This window comes from Phlebotomus argentipes, unplaced genomic scaffold (genome assembly GCF_947086385.1).
Source record: "Phlebotomus argentipes unplaced genomic scaffold, Phlebotomus argentipes genome assembly scaffold_18, whole genome shotgun sequence".
NCBI classification, from domain to species: Eukaryota; Metazoa; Arthropoda; class Insecta; order Diptera; family Psychodidae; genus Phlebotomus; species Phlebotomus argentipes.
In genome coordinates, this window is record NW_026776177.1 from 12,177,300 (window position 1) to 12,197,417 (window position 20,118).

Below are 20,118 nucleotides of genomic sequence, written 5' to 3' on the forward strand. Positions count from 1 at the left end.
GGGCAGCCATTTTGACTTCAATTACACCTAGCGACCTCTTGTGTTATCCGCTCCAGTGGTCGGCATGTGGATAATCTGAGGTAATCGCTTCGTGAGCTCTTCGCCGCTCTTCGGGTTGTTTTCATTGGTATAACAGTTTGGCAAGAGCATTTTCCGGGTATTTTATTCAATTTCTCCGCAAAAATTAGTCTTACTGATAGTGAGATATTTGTAATATCTATAAGTTAAAGAGAATAAAATTTAAAGTGAGAAATGACGCAATCCACTCCTGTGAATCAATCCACGCTCCTGCCGCTTGGTAAAATTTTGTAAACACGTTCCCAGAACGTTTGATCTTCGACGGAAATTTACCCACAAATACATTCCAATTATCGCTTTAATCTCTTTCAGAACTTGTGGACAAGTGCATTGGTTCCCGGATTCATATAATTATGAAGAATGATAAAGAAATGGTGGGAACTCTGCTTGGTTTTGATGACTTCGTCAATATGTTGCTTGAAGACGTGACTGAATATGAAAACACGCCGGAAGGACGAAGAATAACTAAATTGGATCAGATTCTACTCAATGGGAATAACATTACGATGGTATATTCGCAAATAATAGTAATAATCTGTGAATGTTTCTCAGCGGAATTGCCTTTTGCAGCTGGTGCCTGGTGGAGATATGCCTGATTCCTCATCAGCGTCGTAAATCAGAAGCCACAGCACTAAATCATCATTTCTACGACATTTCTTCCGGATTTTCCCTGTACTCTGAGAAATAAATCGAGGATTTTCCTCTGGATTTTCGTAAAAATTAATCTCCTTTTATAACAGAATTGTCCCTCTGGTGGGAAAAAGGGGTAAATTGACAGTCATCCAAACAAAAAATTCCACGACGGACAGCTGGGGAGAAAAAACTCCGTTTTAGTGCAATTTGTAGTGAATTTCATAGGATTTTTTGCTCGTACTTACCTGGCGTAGGTGTTAATTGTGTTTCTTATTGCGAGTGATTTCCGAGAAAGCGGATTAGGTGGGTGAAATTGGAGAAAAAAGTTAAACGTTTGACAACTTAACCTCGAAAAGTGGGTGGAATAGTGTCGTCTAAAAATGAATTTTTCTAGGCTTTTCAGGATGAACTCGACGGATGTGTCTTCTCCGGAGGAGAAGAAGAAGAGGCACAAGAAGGACAAGAAGAAAAAGCATAAAAAATCCGGGAAGAGCGATCGGATTGACAAGGGAAAGAAGCATAAGCACAAAAAGCGTCGAAAGGAGGAGGAAGCTGAACAGGAAGTTGTTCCTATTGTTGTGCTGGATGATGAGCCAGTGCCCAAGAAACCCCTGGTGGAGGCCTCCAATGGGCACTCTGTGGGGAAGGGCAAGAAGAGCGGCAAGATCCCAACGGACCCAACGAAACTGGTGGAGATTATCACGAAGAGCTTGGATCCAACATCAGGACCAGCCCTGGAGATTGTCTCATCGGAGTCTGATGACACTGAGGGGTGAGTTGGAGAGTCCTTGAGCGATTTCACTGATAACTGCTAATGTGTGTTTGTGGTATTTTTCAGTCTCGTGGAAGATGTCGCCAGTCCGGACGTGGCGGTGATCGAAGATGATCTCAACTTGGAGGAGTTGATGAAGCAGAAGGCGCTACTGCAGGCGCGTCTCGGCGCCTATTTAAGTGACTCCGAGGTTGACGATGGACATAGTAAGGGAAAAAGTGGTGAGAAAGATGGTAAAGGGAAAACAGAATCAGATGTCATTTTATTGGACGATTCCAGTGGTGAAGCGATCACGAAGGTCGACGCTGCCAAAAGGCATCGCAGTCGGTCGCAAAGCCACAATCGGAAAATCATTGATCGTCGTGGGCGCGATGAGAAGCCCGATAGGAGGCGTCAGGAGGTTGAAAAAAGTCGCGGCCGGCGTGAGATAGAGAATCGCCAGAAGGAAGACCTTAGGCGAGAGCTGGAGCGTGACAGGGAGCGCAATTTCCGGGAGCGGGAGCGCATGAAGCGGCACGAGAGGCAGGAGATGGAGAGGAATCGCCAGCGCGATCGATCCTTCATGGCCAGACGCGGCAGGAGTCCCGACAGGCGCATGGACAGAAGTCCAGAGAAGTTCAGGATGCGTCCGGGTGGCAGGGAGAAATTCAGAGATCGTCGCGAGAAGGAGGAGGTGAAGGATAAGTACAAGGATTCACTCAGTGAGGGTCAAGTGCATCCCAAGAATCGTAAGGATTCCAGTAGCGAGAGTGAAATGGGGGATATTGACATCAAAGATGAGGAGGATGAAGAGAAGATCATCGAGCAGAGGAGGAAGCGTCGTGAGGAATTGCTTAAGGTGAGTTCTGGTGTAGACTTTTGTAGAATATTTTGAGTAAGATATTTCTTTTGCAGAAATTGGGAGCAGGAAGTGAAGACAGCAATCCGGCGATGACTTCTCGAGAGCCATCAGTGTGCCACATTTCAGAGACGACGACACCAAAAATCAAGACTCCTCCACAAACACCGAAGAAGGACAAAAGCCCCGAGAAGGCAATTGAAGACTCTCTAACGCCACCGATTCCGGCCTCGAGGAAGGATTTGCAGGCGATGATGCAGGAGAAAAAGCAGCCAGTAAAGGAGGTTCGTCCAGTGAAGGAGAATAATGCCAAAAGGGGAGAATGGGACATGTTTGCTGAGCAAGACATTGCTTCAAACTATGATGTAAGTGTGGAGAAAAGTGGCATTTTTCAAATGGAGATCTCAATGGAGGGCTTTTCTTTGCAGTCTCCCAGTACAATAGTCGCCAGCAAGCAGACTCACGAGAATCCTGCGCTCACGGACAACTGGGATGACGCTGAGGGTTACTATCGTGTGAGAATTGGTGAAATTTTGGACAATCGCTACATTGTATCGAGCTACACTGGTCAGGGTGTGTTCAGTAACGTCGTTCGGGCGAGGGATCAGGCCAGAGGGAATGTGAACGTGGCGGTGAAGATCATCAGGAACAATGAGATCATGTAAGTTATACAAATTTGGATTCTCAATCAGTTCAATTGATTGAAAATTTAATGTTTTCAGGCACAAGACAGGCCTTCGCGAGTTAGAAATCTTGAAGAAGCTCAATGATGCCGATCCGGATGATAGATTCCACTGCCTGCGTCTGTTCAGGCACTTTTTCCACAAGCAGCATCTCTGCATGGTACTAGAGCCGCTCTCAATGAACCTGAGAGAGGTGCTGAAGAAGTACGGCAAGAATGTGGGACTGCACATCAAGGCAGTGCGGAGTTACACGCAGCAACTCTTGCTTTCTCTAAAGCTGTTGAAAAAGACAGGCATTCTGCATGCTGACATAAAGCCAGACAACATTCTAGTGAATGAGAGTCATTTGATCCTCAAGCTTTGCGATTTTGGCTCGGCATCAGTCATCACGGACAACGAGATCACGCCATATCTTGTGTCGCGATTCTATCGCGCTCCTGAAATCATTCTAGGCATTCAGTATGACTATGGGATTGATATGTGGTCGGCGGGATGCACAATCTATGAGCTGTACACAGGAAAGATCCTATTCAGCGGGAAATCTAACAATCAGATGCTGAAGTTCTTCATGGATCTCAAGGGGAAGTTCCCGAACAAAGTCATTCGCCGAGGTCAGTTTCGGGAGCAGCACTTTGATCAGAATTGCAACTTTCTCTACCATGAGATTGATAAGATCACAGAAAGGGTGAGTTTATCAATTTACTCCAATTTCACAATGTTAGAAAAGCTAAAATTACTTCAAATGCATTCACTCTTGAACTGTAATTGAATATTTAGTAGCTGTAGATAAAATCTAATGCACTTTACCCATGTTTACTTTTCAGGAAAAGATTGTGGTTCAGTCGGTGATCAAGCCGACCCGCGATTTGCAGCAAGAATTGATTGCTGATCAAAATCTGCCCGAGGATCAGCACAGGAAAGTGACTCAGCTGAAGGATTTGCTGGAGAAACTCTTCGTGTTGGATCCGGCGAAGAGAATATCATTGAATCAGGCTCTAGCGCATCCCTTTATTCAAGATAAGATGTGAAGAAATAAGTGAGTTAAATGGCATCGAAGAGGTTTTATTATTTTGGATTTTTGTTTAAGAACAAAATTTTTCTCTTTAGTAATGGGAAAAGCTAATTATTATGTGAACGTTTGTTTAGCTAGCATCTTGAGGAAATGATAGTTGTAGTGAAGCGCAGATAAAATAATCAGAAATAGTGGTTGATTGTCGGGATTGAAATCCCAGAAAGAGCAAAGTAGAGCAAATAAATTAAGAAAAAAATTACATTATAAAATGTGATAGGATGCTGTATTTCGTCTGATACAATGATTCTACAACGCCTTTTTGCCTTTTGCAGCCCTGGTTTCGGCGAGATCCTCATCCCGGATGGGTTTGAGTGCCTTTTAGTGCCGATCCCGTTAAGAGATTAACGCTTGAGGCATTAATGAAGGGTTAGTGAATTGTGACTCGATGAATCTTTGAAATGAGACTCAATTTTGTTTCTGATGAAGTCTTACAAAATGTCTTTCTAGTTTTTTTCTCGTTCCTCTGTCTTGCAGATTGACCCGGAAGCACACAGAGAGTGGTTCAGAATGCTCGGCTAAACCTAGTCTCCAAATTCATGCCACCAGATAGACTGAAGGAAAGGTGAGTATTCGAGTGAAACTAATGCGATTTTCCTTATTTTTAACAATTTAATTCAATCAATTTGGCAGATCTTCACTCGTGACGGGCAAGGCGATGATGTCCCTGATGGATTCACAGTCCTGGAGTGTTGGCAGAGATTCTTTCTGTGTGCTTCGCAGGGCAATCTTTATATGTTTGCATTTCCAGTTATTGAGCCCGGCTGGATCCTGAACCAGACCGAAGGCACTCTCGAACACACCCACCCAGCGATTGGCAATGTGGAGGGTGCCACAGCTGATGACGAACACCAATCCGTGAAGGTCAATCCTGCCCTGGACGCCGGAAGAGCTGATATTTGGATTGAAATTGAAATTGTAGGTTCGCCTCGTTGTCAGGAGTTTCTCCAGGACAGCCTCGCTTCCCTCAGCACTCTCATCCGTCACAGAGTCACTCTGCGTGAAGCGAATGGCACATGAGACGTCTGGCCAAAAGTCTGCTAGTGTTAAGGCGTCTTCATTGAGCTTCTGGTAGAACCACGACGTGAATTGGCGAGAAAGTGTGTTCACCTGAAAATTTTCTGGTTTTACTAGAATTATTGATGATCCTGCTATCACGTGAGGTCTGTCTGATGTCTGGAATTTCCTTTGCCAGTGCTGGATGACTTGCTGCACCAGGATTTGTTTTGTGGCATTCACTGAGAAGGAATTCCCTCTGTCCATTAAATACGTCGACAGAATATCCTTCGTCATGGCTTTTTTGTCTAGGATCATCAACGCGGAGTCACAGTTCTGGATGATTGTGTCTATGGCATCTGTAAGAAGAAGACGGAGGAGAGAAAGTGTGAGTTTAGGGGCGGAACACCTCCGGAAAGTCATGCTTACCAGCTGAAGATTTGGGAGTATTTACACTGACTTTACTTAGCAGGGATTTGGCTACGTCAATGGCAAATGCTTCAGTGCGCACATCGAAGGTAAGAAAATCCTTAAGTCCAGCTATTTCCCAATCATTTAAGCGCGACATTTCGCTAAAATGTGCAAAATAAGTGTTTAGAAATATCCACACAGAGAAAACACAGAAATGACAGCCGGGAGACACTGGAAATTAAGATTGGAGAGCCTAAAATTAATTACGCGGCGGCGGATTCCAATATTTCGAATAAACTACCAATACATTATCAACATCGTCAAATATGAATTATGATTTCGCTAAGAACTAAATAAAGGGATTCAAGAGATTAATTTCAATCGCAAAATTGCCTTCAGAAACTGTTCTATCGCCGCTGGAATAATTTCGGGTCAGATCTCCACTGGAAGGCGCTCAGCTGACGTTGGAAGTCGACTGAGATCTCGAAAGTGTTGTGCCAGGCGGATATTTTCACCTAGTTTTTCACGATAATTATGTAAAAACACTGCCGGCGTGGCGCAAAAATCATACAATGGCTTTTAGACTATTAAGCAGTGCAAAGAAACTGGAGAGAAATCTCCTGAGCAGCCTGCGCAAAGGACATTTGAGTTCGGTGTGTGAAACCTAACCACAAAACTGGTGATGCAATTTTGTGGATTTTATAGTTAATTTTTCTATCTTTTCAGCAGTTTCATCATGATATTGCCAATTTGCGTGGGGATGTGAATACTTGGACATGGGACACCTTGCTGAGGGAGTGGCGGCTGTTCTGCGAGAAGCCACCGAAGGGATTTGAGAAGTACTTCAAGCAGTCGGGAGGGAAGCAGCGGAAAGAGGCTTCTCAGGGGGATAAAGTGCAAGAGGCACCACCACCTGTTGAACCTCCACCATCCAAGGGTTTCTCCCCAACGCCACCCACTGGTCCCGGGAAGAATGACTGGAATTTTGGCATGTTTTCACCGAATGCGGGTGGTCGTGGGAAACGCACAGGTTCCTCCGGACGCCCCATTGGCGGCGATGGAGGCGACAAGGAGAAGTGGATAGTTTTCGGGGCGTTGGGAACAGTTGCCCTCGTGGGAGCGCTGGCGTACTTCGAGATGGGCTACAAGGAGATCGGATGGAAGGAATTCGTTACCAAGTGAGGCTTGAAATCATCAATATTTTGAGGAGGAATGTTAATGATTGTTCTCTCTCCGCAGTTATCTGGCCAGAGGAGTCGTGGAGAAACTAGAGGTGGTGAACAAGAAGTGGGTTAGAGTGCGATTGAGTCCAGGGAGTTCTAGTGATTCTGGGGTAGGAATGCCGATTACTTCTTTTGGCAATACCTTCGCTTCATTCTCTCATTTTTTTAGGGCGTGCTGTGGTTTAACATTGGCAGCGTAGACTCGTTCGAGAGGAATCTGGAACATGCTCAGGATGACTTAGGCGTGGAACCGGTGAATTACGTGCCCGTGATTTATCGGTCAGAGCTCGAAGCGGCCAGTTTGACTGGACTTTTGCCCACATTACTAATCATAGGCTTTCTGTTGTTCATGATGCGTCGCTCTGCCCAGATGATGGGTGGCCCAGGTGGTCGGAAAGGTGGTGGACTATTTGGCGGAGTGATGCAGTCGACTGCGAAGCTGATAAACTCCAATGAGATTGAGGTGCGCTTCAAGGATGTAGCGGGATGCGAAGAGGCGAAGATTGAGATCATGGAGTTTGTGAATTTCCTGAAGAACCCCCAGCAATACATTGACTTGGGCGCGAAGATTCCCAAGGGAGCGATGCTGACAGGGCCGCCAGGCACGGGAAAAACCCTATTGGCCAAGGCGACAGCCGGTGAGGCGAACGTACCGTTTATCACGGTGTCCGGATCGGAGTTCTTGGAGATGTTTGTGGGCGTGGGACCGTCTAGAGTGCGAGATATGTTTTCCATGGCCAGGAAACACGCGCCCTGCATCCTCTTCATCGATGAAATTGACGCTGTGGGCCGAAAACGAGGTGGGAAGAGCTTCGGAGGACACTCTGAGCAGGAGAACACCCTCAACCAGCTGCTTGTGGAGATGGATGGATTCAATACGACGACGAATGTTGTGGTTCTGGCCGCTACGAATCGCGTTGACATCTTGGATAAAGCGTTGTTGCGACCAGGGCGATTTGACAGACAGATTTTCGTGCCGGCGCCGGACATTAAGGGACGGGCGAGCATCTTTAAAGTGCACTTGGGACCGTTGAAGACGAATCTGGACAAGCAGGAGCTGTCCAGGAAGATGGCAGCTCTGACACCGGGATTCACAGGAGCGGATATTGCAAATGTGTGCAATGAGGCAGCACTGATTGCGGCCAGAGATCTCAATGACGCCATCAATTTGAAGCACTTCGAGCAGGCAATTGAGAGAGTGATTGCTGGAATGGAGAAGAAGACAAACGTGCTGGCGCCGGATGAGAAAAAGACCGTGGCGTATCACGAAGCTGGACACGCCGTGGCGGGATGGTTTCTGGAGCACTCAGATCCTCTGCTCAAGGTGTCGATCATCCCGCGTGGAAAGGGTCTGGGGTATGCCCAATATCTGCCCAAGGATCAATACTTACTGTCTCAGGAGCAACTCTTCGACCGGATGTGCATGACACTGGGCGGGAGAGTGTCTGAAGAGATCTTCTTCGGTCGAATCACCACTGGAGCTCAGGACGACTTGAAGAAGGTCACGGACAGCGCTTACGCCCAAGTTGTGCGGTTTGGAATGAATGCAAAAGTTGGCAATGTGAGCTTCGACATGGGTGCTCCTGGAGATCCAATGTTCAGTAAGCCCTATTCAGAGCAAACGGCACAGCTGATCGACACAGAAGTGAGGGAGTTGATTAAGACGGCACACACGCGGACACAAGATCTGCTGAAGCGACATAAAGCCGATGTGGAGAAAGTGGCGGAGCGACTGCTGAAGAATGAGATCCTCAGCCGCGATGATATGATTGAATTGCTGGGGGCTCGTCCGTTCAAGGAGAAATCCACATATGAGGAGTTTGTGGAGGGCACAGGGGGCCTGGAGGAGGACACATCGCTACCCGAGGGATTGCAGAATTGGAATAAGCCCTCGCAGAAGAGTGAAGAGGCACCGAAACAGTGAAGAAGGCAGAGACAGCATTTTACGAAGGAGTCACTGAGTAGGAAAATATACTTTTCGAAAATAGAAGATGAGAGTTTTCCGGTGCTTCGTACAAAGCTTGCAAAGTTTGGGGATCGCCGAGAGAGTATCCCGCATTGGAGTCATCGAAACACGGCTCTTGAAAAAGGTATGTGTACTAAAATCTCGTTGCTTCAATCTTGTTACTTTCTATAAGTAGTTTTTCGTAATTGTGTTAGAACATGTGGTCATCTGATTTCTCTACGGTTTACCCCTTGTAAGTAAATTTGAGTGAGGGATGAAAAACTACTATGAATAAGGGAGAAAAAAATCCCTTTGACTGTTTGATTAAAGTAAATGACTTCTCTGTTGGATCAGATGGTTAATAGAGTGCATTTGTTGACTGACGGTGGTGCTCCTCCCCTTAAGAGAATGTGTGACAAATTTCAGCGTCAGCGCGATAATTGCATGAAAGGAAAGATTGACGTGTTCTCGCCCTCTTCCGAGGTGCGCGCGTGGGTGGCTTGGTTAAAGGTCACCCGAGTGGGAAATGCTCACTAAAGAGCACCTCTCACCTCTTGGGAGTTCACCTTTGCCGCTTGATTAATAAATTAGTGTCAAATGAGCGCGGTTGGGGGACTATTTTAGTCTCTCAAAACTGTCCTTCCCTCCCAAAAGATTTCGGCCGAAATAGTCAGAGCCAGAGGGAAAAAGTCTCCCCTTCAGGAGTTCTCGCCCTGCGTCCAAATTAAGCTGTGAGTGAGGCTGTAAGCGGGATGAGTAGATAATATCAAAAGCCTTTTAAGTCACGCCAAGATGGGGAAGATGGTGGGCAAATTGGAAAATTGGCTCGCCTTCGCCTTCATTTCTCCGAATCACTTTTCTTCAAGTAATTAAGCACCCGAGGATTTGGGCAGATGTGCGGGGGAAATGTAATTTGGAGGCAGAGCATCGCGCTTGATTAGTCCGAAAGAAACCTCGCCGGGAGGTTTTGCTGGCCGCGTGCAGGAATAGTTGATCAAAAACTGCTGTAAAAATTGACCTGTTCAGCTTGTGATGCCAATTATTTTTCAACCCACATCTTGCGCACCTTCTTCACGGATGGCAATAATTCTTGGGAGAGCGGCGAATTTGGTTGCGTGCCACGCAATCATTGAAGCGACGCAAATTTATCGTCGGACTCTTCATCCCAAAGTCTTTGGCGGCATCGAAATTTATCATGCCATGCCCAAGCAACTCCTTGTGCAGGTGATAAAGGAGGGACGCCAAGAAGCACTCCCAAAATCAGGCCCAGAGTTCAACCGAAAAGGGATCCGAAGCGTCAACAAGTAGCATGAATTATACCCTCGACTTTATCATCTCCTCTCGTTTTCTTTGCCATTCGGAAAAGGGGAATGGGAGCATAATGAAAATGCGTGCTGGTGAAGAATTAAAAGGGGTCCCCATTTTCTCTCAATTAAGTCTTCTTCGGTATTTTTTTTTACTGAAGACGAAAGAACACACGAAAGGGTGAGTGAAGATAGGAAACAGTGCGATAAGGATACAATTGATGGTGAAGAGAGAGAGAGAAACTATCAATTTTTTATGTACTCTTCAAACACACGGTTAAAATCCCCACAAGCGTGTGCGAAGTGGCAGCTTTAAATCGCGTGAAAATGAGCTTAATGACTCCTTTCAACTCCCATAAGCGAGAACGGGAGGATTAGAGTCACCTCGGGCGAGGATCGCGAGGGATTTCAAGCGCTCGCCAATTGAATAGCTTTGGTGGGTGGCTTTTTGTCCGCTCTCGCGATGCATAATTCGTGTGGGTTAGTCTGTCGTATTTCAAATTGTTATCGCGCGCTCACTAAATTCGCTTTAATGTGCACATTTATGGGGACACACTTCCACCGCAATCTCGGTCATTTTTGCACCCCGACGCAGGAGGCAAGGATGGGTGGAAAAGCCCAGCGTGAGCAGTTCTTCCTGCACAGCGAAAGTGGAACAACAAAGTGACCAAGAACCTAAGCAACCCTCAGATTTTTCCAAAATGTTTTTTGTTTTTACTATTTTATAGATTTTAGCGCTGAGTTTCTACTATTTCCGGACGTTTTTGTGAATGTAATTTTTGGCTATTTAAAGCTGCTCGAAAAAACTCCGCATTTTCATACTGAAAAGAATAAATCTAGATATATCAACTGGTTCTTCAGAGATTTGTACTCTATTTAACATCTCTTTTTTTACCGGATTACACACAATCACGCAATTTTTGGTGAGCTCAGCGAGAAGATGAAGAAAAGTTTGGCGCGTTTCATGTGGAAAATGGCGATGAGAATTGATTTGAAAGAAGAGGAAATGAATTACGGTGCGTAATTGACGATGGTTATTAATTTTTCCTCTCTCTGTGCACGTGTTTTTCCATCCCCATCGAACGGAATCAGGAAAGCTGTGAGAGGTGCAAAATTGTCAGGTATTTTCTCGCCACCCTCAAGCAATTCCCGGGGAAATTTTTCCATTTGAGTTTCATTCTGCTAATTACACTAATCGTCCCCCCAATACATTGTCAATTTTTTCCCCTGCCAGCGTGGGCAGAGAGAAGGGTAGGTAGGTCGCCACTTCCATTCACAATTATTGGCGTCACTCGATCACCCGCCGCCACCCCCAAAAAGTTGAGGGTGCAGATGAACGCAATTAACGCGTATTTTGTCACACGACGTCGGTAAATGTGGCAATCATAAATTTTCTGTCTTCATTCCTGGGGGATGGAAAATAGGCGAGAAAATTCCTCGCTAGAAGGACATTTTATTAATGAGCTATTTAATATTTCAGACAGGAAATGTGGTGAACGATTTTCCTGGTCGACACAAAATTAGACACTCAATTTTCTCCCGCTTAACTACACACCTTTCTCCACGCTGTTGCTGGCCGATCACGTTTGGCGTGGGTAATTTTCTAATTTTCAGCAACAGCTCGATGGTATTTTCCGGACGGAAATTTGTGACTAAACTTCAGTTTGCATGGTTAATTCGTAAAGGAAAAATCTGTGATTTTTCTTTTTGGAAAGAATTAAAAAAAATTAGTGGACACGCTTTTATCTATGATGTTGGCTCTGTGATCGTGTGTGGCGTAATTGAACAGGGCATTTTCCAATTGAATTTTCGCTCCATAATTGGAAATTATTTCGATTCAATGAACACTCTCGTGGGGGTGGTTTACAATTTTTTTCTCTCCCTCACATGACTTTTTGCATTTCCCCAACTCAATGCATGGTATTTTTTTTTGGCAAAACGGCGAAGAGAAATGGCAAACACGAGAAGAGCGCACACAATGCAAAAATGTTCAGTCAGGGGTGAAAATATATAATGCGCAATGGAAAATCTGGAATTGTTGAAAAATTCTTACACGCTTCAGCTGTTCTTCCACTGAAATCAAATCAACGAATTGTCTTCTCGAGAGAATTTGTATGTTTTTTTTTCTTGAAATGTCCGCAAATCATGTATATAAAAATAAATAAAACTAATCGGAGATATTTTTCGCAAAATGTCATGCTAAATGGGCGAGTTGTGCTTATTCGGTGCGCAGAAAAAATATATTCGCGTAAAACATCCTCATAGAAATTACAGGGGCGTAAATAAAGCCCTATCCGTGAAAAAAAAAAGATTATTTCCCCGTGTTATTTTTTATGTATCTCTGTCGGAAAGCTTTTCCACCCTGCGTTCAGTGGGTGAAAAAAGGCATATAAAAATTCACAATGCCTTTTTTATAACACATTGATTGGGGCGAAAGACAATGGGATGTGCAGCGAGAGTCCGGATGATTTTTTACTGCCTCTGGATTGTTTAAAAAAAATCATCATTCCGCTGCAATGAATAAAATGGGTATGAAAAGCTCCCAGTGAGCTTTTGACATTCATATGATGCGCTGGAAGCCGCGAGAGATGGAGATCAGATTATTTTTGGTTAGTTGAATAAATTGGATCAGGGGAAAAGAAGCACTTTTGAGCGAGTTAAAGCAATCAAAGCCCAGCTTTTTACATTTAATACTGAGTTCATAAAATATGCGTTCATTTTACTTTATATAGAAGGAAAATTGTCATCTTCGAAATGTGACATTTAGTGTGTATTTAACCCTCCAATCCACCCTCGGCACACAGGCTAAAAGTCAGGGAGAAACACTTAATTTCCAATTAAATTAAAATTGAAAATGATGCGTCCATATTATATTGTGTGCACAACACACAGAGAGTATGTTTCTCTCGCCCAAATGACCAGGGCATTTTTTCCCTGCCATGTAACATCCAAATTGACGGGAGAGTTGAATGTCACTTGGGCAGGAAATTGGTTAATCCCAGGGAATACTAATTAATTTATTACAATTAAAAAGCGATGCTGCGGAAAACGTTTTCTAATTGAACACGGGAGTTACATACTCAAATTGCATGAAAATTGCCAATTATTTTTGATGTGATATTGAAGTCAAATCGTTGAGCGACATTCTGATTGTGGGCGGGCCAGCTTTTCGAATGGCGCGATGGTATGAAATAATCGCTGTATATTGTATTTTAATTGCAAATTCCTCGTGTAATTGTACCAGATTTTCCAATGGTACACAATTCATCAATTACTAGTCACTCATTGTTCACCTTCACTTTCGACCAGTTTAGGTTTTGAAACACTGGCTCTTGAGCAGTGGTCTGGGACATTTTGCAGCAGAGTGTTTGTCTGAATTTTGATTAGTTCTGCTTAGATGATCGTGACATATAAATTAAATTAAAGCGGCATCTTTCGGAAGCGACCACTCTCGAGCCATTTTGTGTGCCACGAGATGACAATGGACAGCACTAGCCTGTGAATTGTGGGAGATTTTAAACAAAACAGCCTCCAAGATCCAATTAAATGGACAACTCTCTCAGAAGCTCTCTGAGAGCTGAAACTTTAGACATTATCCGTGTATGTTTTTCCTCCAAAATATGCTCTCGTGTTAGGGTTTCATAGTCATATATTTTTCATAATATATCAATGGAGAATTCTATATTTTCATGATGGTAAGATTCTCGACAGGATATGTTTCAGGGATATGACAGTGAACAAATTCTGCTTTTTTATTCTTTTTCTATTTAACAATATGTGATGTCTGTGAAAATGATGGGACTTTAATGAAAATTTCAGTTAGTTTTCGGTAGAACATTTCCTACAGTGGCAAATGTCTAATGTCTCATCTCTCATGTCCACACTTTTGTCCATCATCGTGGGCAAAAGTGGGCGGATTACTAAAATGCTCCTCAACCCCCAAACGTCAGACGAAACGTGCAGTTTTGGCGGTGGGGAGGTGAACACTGACAAAATAATTTCCATTGTTAACAGAATGAAATTTAATTACACAAGTTTCAACAACACTCCAGCAGCCAGAGCAAGGCTCTCGCCTGCACATAAGTTGTCATTCTCGGGGAAGCGAAGTTGGGGGTGATTTCGCGCCAAAAAGGACGACAAGTGTCCCATCAACACTTTCAGACATTTTTGCACTGCACGGAAATTGTTTGAGCTTCCTGGCTTTCATGCTCAACTGCGATGCGACGGACACTCTGGAATTGGTCAGAATTGGTGTATTTTTTGTCTGCTTTCTGGGTATGGAGAATTTTTGAGAATTTGTTGGAAAGGATATTTCCATAGAAATTGAATTGGGGAAAAGTTGGGCGCGAGAGAGCGCATTAATTAGGCGCGCACACCACATGAAATATGATTCAAGAAGTCGAAAAAGAAGGGAAAGTACACAAAATCGCGGAGGCAATTAGAGTAATTGTGGCTTCTAGCTGGCGCATAAATTATTTTTATTCTTTCTGCTACAATTCAACAAAGACACGAACAAAATGTATGAAGCAATAATTTCTGAAGAGCGTTTCTAGAATAAAAATTGAAGGGGATATTTTAAAAGCACGCTGTCAATTCGCATCGTCATATCAAGAGGATTTTTCCCTGTCAGATTAATTCAGGGTTAATTCAGCGTAAATCTCTTTTAATCTCTTCTCATCTCTAATTATCCTTAATTTACGATAATGCTTGAATGGCACATCATCTTTCGCATAACATCTGCTCACCGATAAGAGGAGAAATTTTATACTTCACGCGCTGCCCTCATTAAATTCACACAGGGATAATCCACATACACTCTGTGTGGCACAAACTCCCTCTAAAGCCTCAAGGATGTGAAGCAAGGAGAAAATGGTTTTGTCAGACAATTGCAGCAATTTTCTCATAAACTGTAAACTTTTTTTTTATATTTCTCAATGAAAAAGTCTGAAGACACTTACAGGAATTGTCGCGTGATATATAAATTTGCACCCTCGTCTTTTTTAGCCTTTTTTTCCTGAATTGTCGGGCGATAAAAAGATGCTTTGCTGAGCATTTTTCACACAATAACTTTGTGCTAAAACTCATGGTTTAAATTGAAGGTGAGTGGATTCGATTTAGTGATGTGCAATCAATAGTGTGGAATATAGCTTTACTGTGACGAATTATATCTCTCTTTCTGACCCCAAATCACACCCCAACCTCGGGAATGTCTTGTTGCTGAAATTCCCAATGAATTCACGGCACAAACACATTTGAGATAACTTCTTGATGCTGGTATGAAAGTAAAATTCGCATCAATGTTTATCCATTGGGGAAGGGATGGATGAAGGAAAACAACAACATCCACCCTATTCCACCACCCACACTCAGACCAAAAAGTGGACTAATGTGAAGAATGTTTCTCCATGAAGAGAACCACAAAACTTTTGTGGTAATCCTCCACTTTTTCTCCCCTCCCGGAAGAGCATCAAAGTTCAGGCAATGGTGGAATGGTTGAGGGTGGAAAAGCTCTCATTCTCTGGCGTGATTTTTTGCAGTGTACGCCTCACGGCGGCCCCTTGACTTCAAGCCGGAAGAGTTTCGATGAATGCACTGGGATATAAATTTATGTTTGACCAAAAAGCTTTGGCACTTTGCATGGTTTGTCTTGGGGAGGGGGATGAACTTTCCCGCCAGTCTCTTCGCTATGTCGTCACAAACACTATGTATTGTATCGTGACGGTTCCGCCTCCAAAACCACCCACTTGACGTAAGAAATCATTCCCTCTGGCTGAGGGTCAACTACTCGCCAGACCTACATTCAACAATGAGCGCTGCTTCTGCCAGGAGATCCGAGGAATGACATGAAAAATTCCCTGGGTGTGCTGAGAGAATGGCGATGGGATTTGCTGGGATGATGTGGAGGGTGTGAGAGCTAGAGAAGCCCCTTGAATATTCCATGCATGAGGAATGTTGGCCAATTTTTTTATGGCAATTCATAAAGACCCAGGAGGACTTTGGTGTGGTTTTTCCGGGGTGCTCCGCCGCAACAAAATGACAATATTTGTCCCACTTTAATCTTCCCCAAAACCTCCGTGTGTGTGTGTGTGTGCCCACTTCCTTTTTTATGGACAATAGCCGACCCCCTCTTGTTGCAGCAATGCGGATATTTCCACCATACTTTCGGAGATGTCTCCCGGTATTACATCATACAGTTCTCTCTGGGCTGCACAGCCATAGCACTAAGTCCATTGCCATGGTGTACTTTGTTAATAAATTCGGGAGTTGCTGGTGAGAAATTGCGCAACAATTGTGGGGCGGAATGGTCCAAAGAGGTGGGAGGAATCACCTTCCAGGAAGGCGCACACTTCTTGCAATGGATGTCCCTTCGGGGTGGGTTTTGGCAAGATTGATCGAGTCGAGGAGTGGGTGTCAATATTTCTCGAGCGTGTCGAATGTCGCCTGTGCCAAATGGTCACATCATCCGGTGACTCACTTTTCATATGGACAGCACGAGTGGCCAGAGCAATAATCTATACACTCACCCCAATTTCCAAGCTCTCCAGTCCAGAGTTGAATGCATGCAGAGAGTGTGGAAAATCATTGGGCACTCGGAGAGGAAAATACGTAGGCAAATCGTTTTCTCAACGAATAATTGCAAAATTACCGCTTCGTATTCCAATGAACTCTACAATCTTTAGTATGCAATAAAAAACGGTTAAATTACCAATGAAAAACTTATCTACATGATATTGGGTGCAATTTATCAGCTCTGAAGTTGAGAAATTTTCTCTGTTCTTGATGTTTGTTGTAGCTTATTTCGACGCTAATCATAAGAATTTCAAGTGGCACAAAAGTTGAAAAATTAATTTAAATATGAAATGATTAAGTACTGTTTCATATTACACAATTTTCACAGTAAACATTTACATGAAGTATTATGTTGAGTGAATCTGATGATATGTCAACTTTCCCTTCAAATCCATCTTACCATTTAGCACTCTTCACCCTGTGGAAAATTCATATATACGATATATGTGAGTCGCAATATTTATCCCTACAATCGATGCTGAGTGTTTTTTCGCCTCTGCTCACCGCCTCCGATTTATTGGGACATTGAAAGGTTATTCGGTCACTTTATGCTGAATATTTATGATTTGGCATCCAATAAATTGTGCTACGCTGTGCGACGTGAACAATCACGATGAAATCCGTCTCTAAAGCATATATTTATATCATATATAATACATTGGGCGGTGGGATGTGATATTTTTCCTTGGCCCCATCCTTATTATTCCATCTGCGTGTGATGGCGGAGTGTTGATTATCGACTTCCATTGACGCGCTCCTCCCTCGCTCTCTCCCTGGAGTATCAGCATAAATCTGCCATTAGTATACAAGACGCCACCTTCCTTTGAATATCGCGCGCCGACCGACACCCCACCAAGACAGTGACGAGTGCATACCTCCGCGGAATCGCATTCCGATCACGTCGCCAAGGAGCCACTGTACCATTCTTTTGCCACCCTCCATTGGAGAGATTCACCTGCTTCTCGAGCACATCTTCCAGCTAAATGGGTGACGGATCATGGAGAGGAATGCTGGGTGCAAAGATGCATTTTGCACATCTTCATTCACACCACCATTATTCAATGTACTGTCACAGGATAGAGCGGATTTCCGCCAACCGAGGGGTGAACAACAGTATGACAATGGCAGATTATGCTAAGCATTTAGAGACAATGAAAAAAGACACGCAAGAGCAAATCAACATTAGTCGAATCGTGGCCTTATTTGAGCTTTAAATAAATTGTGTGTGCTTCTCACCCCCCGAATGTCACCTTTAACGAAGCTTCCCAGTGTGATCTTCTTGACCTCAAAATGAGAGGGAGTGTCAATTTATCTTCCCTGAATTTTCCAATCATGCCATTCAGTGCGAGAAGCCAGAAAAAGATATGAGAGAGCACGCGAAAAATGATGTCCCCAGAGAATCTCCCTCTCTTTTTTGCCACTTACAATCAAAATTTATGGATAATTATCAATAAAATGACTGCTACATGAGACACTTATCTCAACCACTCTCTGGGCGATGGTGTGTCTCCTGAGGGAGTGCCTTTGTTCGTCACCATGCGAAAATTGATAGATATTCTACGTGAGGAAAATTCAATGCTGTCGATGGCAGATAATATTAATGCAATTTCTTGCACATGTTGAATACATATTTCCACTTTCGCCCTCTTCAGCTTCACACCCCGGGCCGGAAGGCATCCCTCAGAGGTGGGAAGACAATTTATACTGTCCGCTGGAGACACGTTTTTCGCCTCATCTTGCGATTTTCCATTTACAAATGCTACACTTTAGTAACTAGTGTTTCATGTAACTTTAATTCAAGCGAATCAGGTCTTATGTAATGCAATTTTCACGTAAATGTTACATACATTTAACTGATCGTGTGCACCTGCTTCGGCGGGACTAAAATGGATTCACATTAAAATTTTTCCCTTTCACTTTGTCAAGCGTGTGTTCCACATAAGTTGAGAAGTGAATAGACAGGGTTGAGAGCCGGGGTGTGAGTGCAAATGGCAAAGTCGAAATGCGAGAGAGCGAGAAATGGTGTGAAAAACATGAAAATTCTCGCTTTTAGTCAATTCCTCCCCATTCGACTTTTGGGGGTGCGCATCACACCCAAAGAAAGAAGTGTAATGCCATTGAGATCCGTTGGAGCTTCAAAAAGTGTGAAAGCATAAATGTTTGCATTTCCAATGAAATGAATGTAAATATTTCTTTTTTGATTAAATGTGTACACACACGAAGGATCCTGTCGTTGGGCGAATGCCTCAATAAGGCGATGAAAGCCAGCGACAAAGGAGTGAAGAGGAAACTCATGTGGCACAGTTTTATGCATTAGAGCGTCCCCTCTCATCTTCCCATATATGTATATAATTTCCGCGTGTGTATGTGTGAAATGATAACAGGAAAGTCATTCAAAATATAAAACGAATTTGAATAAATTTCATATTTACACTCGTGCTCTTTCAGGGGCGCGGCAAAATGTGTCAACAAGACAATTTTCCAGCGAAATGACGAGGACTCCCATACTCGCAGTGTCTCTTTTCCGTGGGAGAGAAATTTAATATTTGCTCATCCAGTCATGCTGTCGATGATTTCTCGCAATCAGGAGGATCAAAAAGACCGTCATCTTTTCCACTGCTGAAGATGTGTCACCTTTTCACCCAGGATGGCGCCATGCTTTGAGCAATTTTCCACTTCGCACCTGAACTTTTTCGGGGGTTCAATTGAAAATTCATTTTCAGGGCGGTTGTTCTCCACACAGAGTGTCTTGCACAGGTTTTACGAGCACGAAAGGCTCATGAATTTCAGGAAAATGCGTGGCTGAGCAGAATTCTCTGATCCACCCCACGACTGCTGGTTCATTGGCAAAGGAATCACGTCGTGTTGAGTGAATTAAAAAATCTATGCTGAAAGACGTTGCATCTTTTCGATTTTGCAATTTCTCAGAATTATATATTTTCTTACCACACAGCAAAGAAAATGTAGCCCAGATAGTTTTTCTCAGTCACAAAATGTCGTGCTTTGCGGTCTTGATGTCACTTAATTCTTGGGTGATTTTACTGGCAACTGACCAAAAAATTGCTTTCGATTCTCAGCAGGAGTTTCCCTAAGAAAAATCATGGTTCAAATACACCCTCGGGGCTCGTCCACGATGCGCCCCAAGAGGCCGAATGGATGGATATTGAAGAAGACAAGGGTTGCATAATTGGTCATTTTGGAGCGCGAAGGGTATTGGAAAATACTTGGTGAGCCACAGGTGAGAACACAAATTTTCCTCCCTCGCTCATAAAGTGGGAGACCTTTGGAAAATTTCACCCTTTGCTGGAGTTTGGGGATGGTTTTCTGGGTCGAGGAGGCGCCTGGTGAGCTAGGCTTGTTGAATACCAAATGTGCCAGTGCAACTTTGGCTTTTCGGGCAAACTTTTCCATGGGGGGGAACGCGGAGGATGAGTTGAATTGTGGTTTTATCGTGGATGCGCAAAACACGATGTTGCTCTTTGGTATTCTTGGGTCGGGGAGAGATGAGGCAGCAGGCCTGGAAAGGGGGTGTGTTTCGAGAGGGTGCTGCACAATCCTCATTTCTCGCCCCGAGAGTGGATTTGGTGTTTCTATTA

The 20,118-nt window shown here is 43.9% G+C and overlaps 4 protein-coding genes across 10 annotated transcripts; 3 read left to right on the top strand and 1 right to left on the bottom strand.

Moving 5' to 3' along the window:
* The first annotated feature begins 111 nt into the window (after positions 1-111).
* LOC132260016 (U6 snRNA-associated Sm-like protein LSm5) lies at positions 112-796 on the top strand. Its single transcript, XM_059757914.1, has 3 exons — positions 112-298; positions 391-587; positions 649-796. Exons 1-3 carry the CDS (start codon positions 253-255, stop codon positions 691-693), a joined length of 288 nt encoding a protein of 95 aa, XP_059613897.1. The 5' UTR covers positions 112-252; the 3' UTR covers positions 694-796.
* Positions 797-866: 70 nt separating this feature from the next.
* On the top strand, positions 867-4,818 carry LOC132259025 (uncharacterized). 6 transcript variants are annotated; one of them, XR_009468303.1, is made up of 10 exons: positions 867-1,014; positions 1,106-1,483; positions 1,550-2,321; positions 2,378-2,686; positions 2,750-2,982; positions 3,044-3,689; positions 3,829-4,040; positions 4,349-4,442; positions 4,503-4,638; positions 4,707-4,818. XR_009468303.1 is itself a non-coding variant. In XM_059756557.1 (7 exons), the coding sequence occupies exons 2-7, from the start codon at positions 1,116-1,118 to the stop codon at positions 4,030-4,032; spliced, it is 2,532 nt and encodes an 843-aa protein (XP_059612540.1). In that variant the 5' UTR covers positions 867-1,014; positions 1,106-1,115; the 3' UTR covers positions 4,033-4,290. The 6 variants fall into 6 exon arrangements, 2 of the variants coding, with proteins under 2 accessions (XP_059612540.1, XP_059612541.1); XR_009468301.1 differs by having other exon boundaries at positions 4,524-4,638; XR_009468304.1 differs by having other exon boundaries at positions 4,551-4,638.
* On the bottom strand, positions 4,666-5,843 carry LOC132259027 (uncharacterized protein C3orf38). The gene is made up of 2 exons (XM_059756561.1): positions 5,499-5,843; positions 4,666-5,428 (listed from the first exon to the last, which is right to left on the bottom strand). Exons 1-2 carry the CDS (start codon positions 5,635-5,637, stop codon positions 4,695-4,697), a joined length of 873 nt encoding a protein of 290 aa, XP_059612544.1. The 5' UTR covers positions 5,638-5,843; the 3' UTR covers positions 4,666-4,694.
* A 95-nt stretch (positions 5,844-5,938) lies between these two features.
* LOC132259026 (AFG3-like protein 2) lies at positions 5,939-8,693 on the top strand. 2 transcript variants are annotated; one of them, XM_059756559.1, is made up of 4 exons: positions 5,939-6,133; positions 6,207-6,658; positions 6,720-6,813; positions 6,873-8,693. In XM_059756559.1, exons 1-4 carry the CDS (start codon positions 6,053-6,055, stop codon positions 8,625-8,627), a joined length of 2,382 nt encoding a protein of 793 aa, XP_059612542.1. In that variant the 5' UTR covers positions 5,939-6,052; the 3' UTR covers positions 8,628-8,693. The 2 variants fall into 2 exon arrangements, with proteins under 2 accessions (XP_059612542.1, XP_059612543.1); XM_059756560.1 differs by having other exon boundaries at positions 6,210-6,658.
* Positions 8,694-20,118: the final 11,425 nt, after the last annotated feature.